Below are 7,895 nucleotides of genomic sequence, written 5' to 3'. Positions count from 1 at the left end.
GGGGTAAGGGCAGAGGGTGGGGTGGGAACTGGGTGGAGGGGAGCCATGGGGGGAAAAAAGAGGAACAACTGCAATAATCTGAACAATAAAGATTTATTAAAAAAAAAAAAAGAAGAAGAAGTGTATCAAAGATTACGTGCAATCAATCAAAGGGAAGCTTGAAGAGCAGAGACCAGAGTTCCTTATGGATGAAAACATGAGTACAGATGGCATGGTTGCTCTGATGGACTACCATTAGAATGGTGTAATTCTCTTTAAAGGTGGTTTAGAAATGGGAAAATGTTAACAAATTTGGCAACCTGTCATCATAACTAGCTGCTGCTTTTCATCCAAATGGGACTGATGTTATCTTGAGCTCTTCGTTCATTTTGACATTGATTTATTTGTAGCAAAGTCATTGTTTTTAAGAAAAAACATGTCGTGTAGGTTGTCTAAAAATAAAATGCATTTAAACTAAAAAAATAAAAATTAAAAAATTAAAAAAAATCAAATATATTGCTGAATAAAAAATAAATAAAAATAAAATTTTAATGCAATCCCTATCAAAATTCCAGTGGCATTTTCTACAGAAGTATAAAAACAATCCTAAAATTTATATAAAACACAAATGTACCCAAGTAGCCAAAGCAATTCTAAGAATAAAGCAGAAGGCATTACACTTTCTGATTTCAAACTAAATTATAAAGCCATAGTAATGTAAGAACAGAAATCTTAAAGCTCCTTGAATAAAACATAGGAGCCCATCGATGTTTCTCTCTCATTGATGTTTCTCTCTCTCTCTCTCTCTCTCTCTCCCTTCCTCTTTCTGAATAAAAACATTTTTTTAAAAAGCTACTTGACATGAGTCTTGACAATGACATTCTAGATGACACCTAAAGAAAGCATAAGCAACAAAATAAAAATTAGACAAGTGGAACTACATCAAACAAAAAGTTTCTTCCCAGCAAAAAAAATTAACAAAATGAAAAGACAACCTATGCAACAGGAAAAAATATTTCAAGCCATATATCTGATAAGGGGTTTATATCCAAAATATATAAGTAACTCATACAAATCAATAGCAAAAAAATAACACTGCTGTATGGACAAAGGACCTAAATAGACATATCTCCAAAGATATAAATATGGCCAACAGGTATATGAAAAGATGCTCAAACATCACTAATCACTAGGGAAATGCAAATCAAAACTACAATGAGATATCCCCTCAAGCCTGTTGGAATAACTGGCATCAAAAAAGTCAAGAGAGCCCTGGCTGGTTTGGCTCAGTGGATGGAGCGTCGGCCTGTGGACTGAGGGGTCGCAGGTTCAATTTGGGTCAAGGGCATGTGCCTTGGTTGCGGGCACAACCCCAGCGGGAGGTGTGCAGGAGGCAGCTGATCGATGTTTCTCTCTCATCAATGTTTCTAACTCTTTATCTCTCTCCCTTCCTCTCTGTAAAAAATCAATAAAATATATATTTTTTTTAAAAAAAAGTCAAGAGAAAACAAAAGGTGGCAAGGATGTGGAGAGGAGGGAACCCCTGCGTACAGTTGGTGAAATTGTCAACTGGTACAGCCACTACGGAAACCTAATGAGTTTCCTCAAAAAATTAAAAGTAGAACCACCCTACTCCTTGGTTGAGTGGCTCAGTCAGTGTCATCTCATGCACCAGAAAGGTCTCAGGTTATATTCCCAATTCTGGGCACATACCAGGGTTGCAGATTTGATCTTTGGGTTGGGAGGTGGCCAATCAACGTTTCTCTCTCCCTTCCTGTCTCTCTAGAATAAAAAATAAACAAACAAACAAAAAACACCCACACACCAAAAAAATAAAAAATCCTATGATCCAACAATTCCACTTCTGGGAATATTTCTGAAGGAAATAAAAACTCTATATCGAATAGATATCTGCATCCACATGTACAGAGCAGCATTATTTACAATAGTCAAGACATGAAAACACCTAAGTGTCCATCGACAGATGAATGTATAAAGATGATGATGTGTATATATACACAGTGGAATATTATTCAGCCATAAAAAAGTAGGAAATCCTGCTATTTGCAACAACATGGATGGACCTCGAAGGCAGTATGCTAAGTGAAATAAATCAGACAGAGAAAGACAAGTACTGTACGATCTCACTTATGTGTGGAATCTAAAATAAAATCCAAACTCATCAATAAGAGATCAGATGTGGTTACCAGAGGTGAGAGATCGGGGAGGGAAAACTAGAGAGGGATAGTTGAAGGTACAAACTTTCAGTTATAAGTATAAGGGATATAATGTACGACATGATGACTATAGTTAACACTGCTGTCTGGTATATGAACATTAAGAGAGTAAATCCTAAGATTTCTCATCACAAACAAAACCATTTTTGGTACCTATAATGGGATGATGGATGTTAACTAAACTTACTGTAGTAACGATTTTATGATATGTGTAAGTAAAACCACTATGCTTTACACCTTAAACTTGTACAGAGCTGTAGGTCAATTATATCTCAATAAACTGGAAAAACAAAAGGATGGTGTGTAGAGACCACGAAAAGTAGGCATACTTGGAGATAAGCTAGCTCCAGATTTTTACAGAAAACTTTTTACTAGTTTTATACCTTAAGACATTGAAGCCCCCCATCTTACTTGCCAAAACACCTCTGATAGAAAGCTAGACCAGCAAGTTCCCCATGTTCTGGGGAGCCTCAGTTTTACATATTCTCATGCCATGTTTTGGGGCTTGGATGTAAGAAAGAGGTAAACAATGACTCTGTAGATGCGGGTGATAAGTAAACAGAGGGATTAAAAGAACTAAAGCCGCAAAAGGACTCTTTGTCATCTACTACACAAAGTACTTACTGCTTTAGGATACCATGGCAGGCACCCTTTTTGAGAACACCGAACCTTATTTTTATAGTCCACTACAATTGTAAGTTGTGATATGAGGACTGTAATGATCAACCACAGACTGTATCACAAGTACAGTTACGGAAAATGGGTAGTTTGTTATAGAAGGCTGGAATGATCATAGAGATTTCCCGTAAGGCATCATGACTCTTACGAGCCCATGTATTTGATCAAGAGCTTGCCCAGTGATGAGGAGATAAACTCTCCACCAGAGGAACCTCACCCTCAAGTCCCCTGAGAGTTGGACTGTAAAGCTGACATTCAGGTTGGCAAGATGACTCTATCCATCCTTGATGGCATGAGACAATGACTTGCAAAATCCAAGAGGCTAAATTCTGATTATCCTTTTAAAAGAAAACATTACAAATCACATGTAGTGTACCTTTACTGCTTCACTAGCTAACAAAAGGCACGCTTTGAGTTCCAACTATGAACTCCGTATGTTCAGCAACGCAGCACAGGTCCCAGTCTCCAACAACGTCCCAAACACGCCCCCTGTGGGAGTTAAAGACTGGAGCTGCCAACTGCCATTGCCAAGAATGAAAAGAAACAACTTAATTCACTAACTTCTGCAATTCCTTCTGCAATGATTTTATTATAAATATGTTACTTTGGAATAAACAAATATTGCATTCAAGACTATCTGCAAACTTGTTCTAAAGGAATAAAAGGGAAAATGGAACCAGGAACCACTTAGAACAGATAAACAGCAAAGACACCTGCAGGCCTCTCCCCCAAGAAGTAAGAGAAGTTAACAGGGAACATCACATTTCTCATCAGCCTATTCAGTTAGAATAAGCTTTGAGTTTGGTAATTTGTACTTGTTCTGTAAACGGAACTGCTCCTCTCCTCAGTCCTAAGAAGTAGAATGGGAAGACAGTCTTCAGATCCCAGTAGCAACAAGAAAGATCTTGACTTTGTATTTGTAACTCTTTGCTCACCTACAAAACTGTTCCCTATTTTCCAGGAGCAATGTCAGAGTAGTCCTTCAGCACTCCAGCCATGTGTTCGTTATGAGTCTTAAATCGTCGCTTTTTCTGTGAAGCAGGCTTTTTCCTTCTCTGGATAGGGGCCTACAGGAAAAGGTAAAAACAGAAACAACAGCTCTTGGAGGGGTAAAGCATAAGGATTTACTCAGGATGCCCAGAAACCAGCAGCAAGAGATTTGGAGCATTTGGCCTGCTTTTCTGCTTTGTAACCAAATCTCATGCACATCAATCCATAGCACACTCCCAAGCACAAACAAGAAACTATGCTTTCTATTATGATGCATATACTTCTACCTGGAATAAATGGACTGACACAAAAACTTCTCAGAACTATTCTAGGCACTAAGTAAATAGAAAGAGAGGCAGTAAAGCTTTTTCATCACTATTATCTGGTTTAAAAATATATACTTCAGCCCTGGCCAGTATTGCTCAGTAGGCTGAGCATCGAACCAGGAGGTTGCTGGTTCGATTTCTGGTCAAGGGCATGTGCCTGGGTTGCAGGCCTGATCCCCAGTTGGGGGAAAACAGGAGGAAACAAATCAGTGTTGCACTCTCACATCGATGTCTCTCTCTCCACTTCCTCTCTCTCTCTAAAAATATATATATCAATAAAAAAGATCTGACGTAAATAGGGCAAAACACAGACATATGGGCAAAATTAGGAAGTAGATGAGCACATGAAGATTTACTATTATTCTCTATTCTTTTCAGTATACCTGAAACCATAAAGTACTGTAAGTACACTAATTTACGGAGATCACTGGCAATAAATCTTCCTTTTTAAGGAGCTCTAAAAATTCACTGAAACACACACAAGAAAAGTCAGAAAGAAGGCAAGTTACACAGCCTGGTGGTGGACAGAAAAAGATGGGGAGAGGTGCTGCAGCTGGAGTCTAAAGTGTGAACTAGTTCTCACTTGGGCTTTGTCCTGGGACTAGCACAGTTACTTATTAGCCAGTGCAGACCATTTCACAAGTCTTCATCCCATTACAAATCCTTCCTCAGAGCAGGATTTAGGCTACAAAGACAGTATTACCTGGTTCAGAGGGATCTGAAAGTTAACAAGGACAACTCAACGTGATCAGGACTAAGGGAGAGCAGGCACCAACACTACGGGGCTCACTGGAGCAGAGGCCTGGGGGTAGGGTAGACGGCTAGAGTCTTAAAAGGCTAAGATCAGGACATGTGAGCACTAGGAAAAGTTTGGTATGGCTGGAGCTTAAAAGCAGACACTACTAGGACAGGGCGGTCGGATGGGGAAAACTCGCACATTCCTGGGGAGCAGCACTTGAGGGCAGAGATCTGCTGGCCCTCAATAAACCACATGTGATCTGGTTTGCAACTGACCAAGATCAATGGGTCAGGACACAGAAAAAACTGAAAGGGAGAACTGACTACCTGCTCTTCAGAGAAGAGAAAGCAAGCTAACAGTTCAAAGAACAGAGAACTACATTTTTTTCCAGGGGTTACATACCACTTTCTTTGGTCCGGATTCCTGCATGGAAGAAATACCCTGTCGCTTCAGATATTCTTCTATTTTCTCCTCATCAATTGAATCCACAGTGACACTCCTCCACAGTTTCTGAAACTCTGTGCCAACAAGACAGTAGATATTTTACAATAGATGTTTACAAGCTACAGCACCTCAGTGATGGAAATCCAAGCTTCAATGTTATCTCCCCTGGTCTATATTAGCACATCTGTGATTTCATTATAAAAACAAAGGAAGTGAGACAACATTCAAATGCTGGACACTGAGCAGCAGAGGGGCCTGAGAACAGAACTGCATCCTTACAGACCACATCAGTAATGTTCTATTTTTAGAGTCTGTAAATGAAGGGCCGTGTGCGAAAGGCCTCCCTGCTTTCCTGGGGAGGAAAGGCTGTCCACAGTCTCCTTTTATTACACAAATCAGTTCTCTGCACTGAAATAGTTCAAATTCCTGCTCATCTCCCCTGAGCTCAGTACTCCATTTCCTCTCCTATTGGTAAAAAGAAACACATAGGGACAATGGGAACCAGTTCATATGGAGAGAGGAGCTATACAGATCACAGCTGACCCTTGAACAACATGGGTGTGAACTGCATAGGTCCATTATATGCAGTCTTTTTGTTTTTTAATCCTCACCTGAGGATATTTTTTTCACATTGATTTTCTTTAGAGAGAGTAGAAGGGCAGGAGGGAGGAGTGGGAGAAAAGGAGAGATAGAAAGAGAGAGACATCGATGCAAGAGAGACATCGATGCAAGAGACACATCGATTGTTTGCCTCCCATAAGCACGCAGAGGCTGAGGATTGAGCCTGCAACCACGGTATGACTGGGAATTGAGCCTTGACTGGGAATCAAACCTGAGACCCTTCAGTCCATGGGCTGGTGCTCTAACCATTAAGCTAAACCGTCCAGGGCTATACACAAACTTCTTTCAATAAATGCATTGAAAAATTTTTTGGAGATCAGTGACAATTTGAAAAAAACTTGCAGACAAACATTATTAATTTTTTTTTTTTTGGTATAGCGAAGGTAGAGATTTATTGAAGAACAAGTACAGACTCCCACGTGGGAAGGGGGAAAGAGTCCCACTGAACGGACTCCCACATGGAGAGGGGGAAAGGGCCCCTTAAATTTTTAATAACATTTTCTTTTCTCTACCTTACTTTATTGTGAGAATACAGTATATAACATATAAATATATGTTAACTAACTGCTTATGTTATCAGTAAGGCTTCCAGTCAATAGTAGGGTATTAGTAGCTATATTTTTGAGGAGTCAAAAGTTACACCACGGGGTTGGGGGGTGAGGGTGGGAAAAGATTAACCAAAGAACTTATATGCATAACCCATGGACACAAACAATAGTGAGGTGAAGGGGTGGGGGTAGGGGAGTGCAGAGAACTGATTTGTGTAATAAAAGGAGACTGTGGACAGCCTTTCCTCCCCAGGAAAGCAGGGAGGCCTTTCGCACATGGCCCTGTGAAGGGAGATCAGTGCAGGGGGGAAGAGGGGACATTTGTAATACTTGCAACAATAAAGGTAAACATAAAAAAAATTAAAAGGGGGGCAGTTTACACTTGGCTTTCAACTGTGTGAAAGGTTGGAGCTTCTAGTTCAGCCGTGGGCAAACTACAGCCCGCGGGCCGGATCCAGCCAGTTTGAAATGAATAAAACTAAAAAAAAAAAAAAAAAAGACCATACCCTTTTATGTAATGATGTTTACTTTGAATTTATATTAGTTCACACAAACACTCCATCCATGCTTTTGTTCCGGCCCTCCAGTCCAGTTTAAGAACCCATTGTGGCCCTTGAGTCAAAAAGTTTGCCCACCCCTGTTCTAGTTCCTGCTTGGAATTAGAAAGATGTGTAAAGTGTGGCTAAAAGGTAGGTAGTTGGGACTTCTAGCTTTTCTAATTCCAAGCAAATTCTACCAGCTCGCATATAAAGATGTTGTAATAAACTCCGTTATGACCTTTGAGCTATTGTTGTCATAAATTTTACCATTACATATGTTCTACAAACAAAATACATTTAATAACTTTGTTTTAAGCAGCTATATCTTTCAAAGCAATTAAAAATAAGACAAGGTTTTTAATTAAAAATTAACATTTTAAATTAGAAAGGCATGAATTTTATATTTACCTTCATTTATTCCATTTAGAGCACTCTCACTTATTTGTATAGGTCCAACTTACTGTCTAGTATCCCTTCTGCCTGAAGAACATCCTCAATACTTTTAGTAATGCAGGTCTGATGACAATTAATTCTCCCAGTTTCTGTCATGTCAAGAGAGTATTACTTTGAAATTAGTTCTCTTTCATTTTGAAATACTATTTTTGCTGGGTACAGAATTCTGAGTTGAAAGGTTTTTCCCTTTTGGCCCTTAAAAGATATCACTGCACTGTCTTGGTTTGCACATGTTCAAATGAGAAGTCTGCTGTAATCCTTTTATCCTCTGGCTACCTTCAATATTTTCTCTTCATCTTCGTTTTTTCAGCAGTTTGAATATATGCTTTTCCATTTGGGGG

The 7,895-nt window shown here is 39.4% G+C and overlaps 1 protein-coding gene across 10 annotated transcripts in view; it reads right to left on the bottom strand.

The window, feature by feature from the left end:
• GTF2E2 (general transcription factor IIE, polypeptide 2, beta 34kDa) overlaps window positions 1-7,895 on the bottom strand; it is a 94,835-nt gene that overhangs the window by 37,710 nt on the left and 49,230 nt on the right. For 4 of the 10 annotated variants that reach the window (XR_001361654.1, XM_014537881.1, XM_014537883.1 and 1 more), the window contains exons 6-7: window positions 5,352-5,467; window positions 3,830-3,961 (exon numbers count right to left, since the gene is read on the bottom strand). Coding sequence is in view for 9 of the 10 variants with exons in the window: in XM_014537881.1 (XP_014393367.1) it covers window positions 3,845-3,961; window positions 5,352-5,467 (233 nt within the window). In the remaining variant the exon portion in view is untranslated. Of the gene's footprint in view, window positions 1-494; window positions 873-2,867; window positions 3,233-3,256; window positions 3,384-3,446; window positions 3,962-5,351; window positions 5,468-7,895 lie in introns of those variants that run through there. The other 6 variants (XM_014537877.1, XM_014537876.1, XM_014537875.1 and 3 more) reach the window with 4 other exon arrangements.

Source organism: Myotis brandtii, unplaced genomic scaffold (assembly GCF_000412655.1).
Source record: "Myotis brandtii unplaced genomic scaffold, ASM41265v1 scaffold185, whole genome shotgun sequence".
Lineage (NCBI taxonomy): Eukaryota > Metazoa > Chordata > Mammalia > Chiroptera > Vespertilionidae > Myotis > Myotis brandtii.
This window is presented reverse-complemented; position numbering and strand designations above follow the sequence as displayed.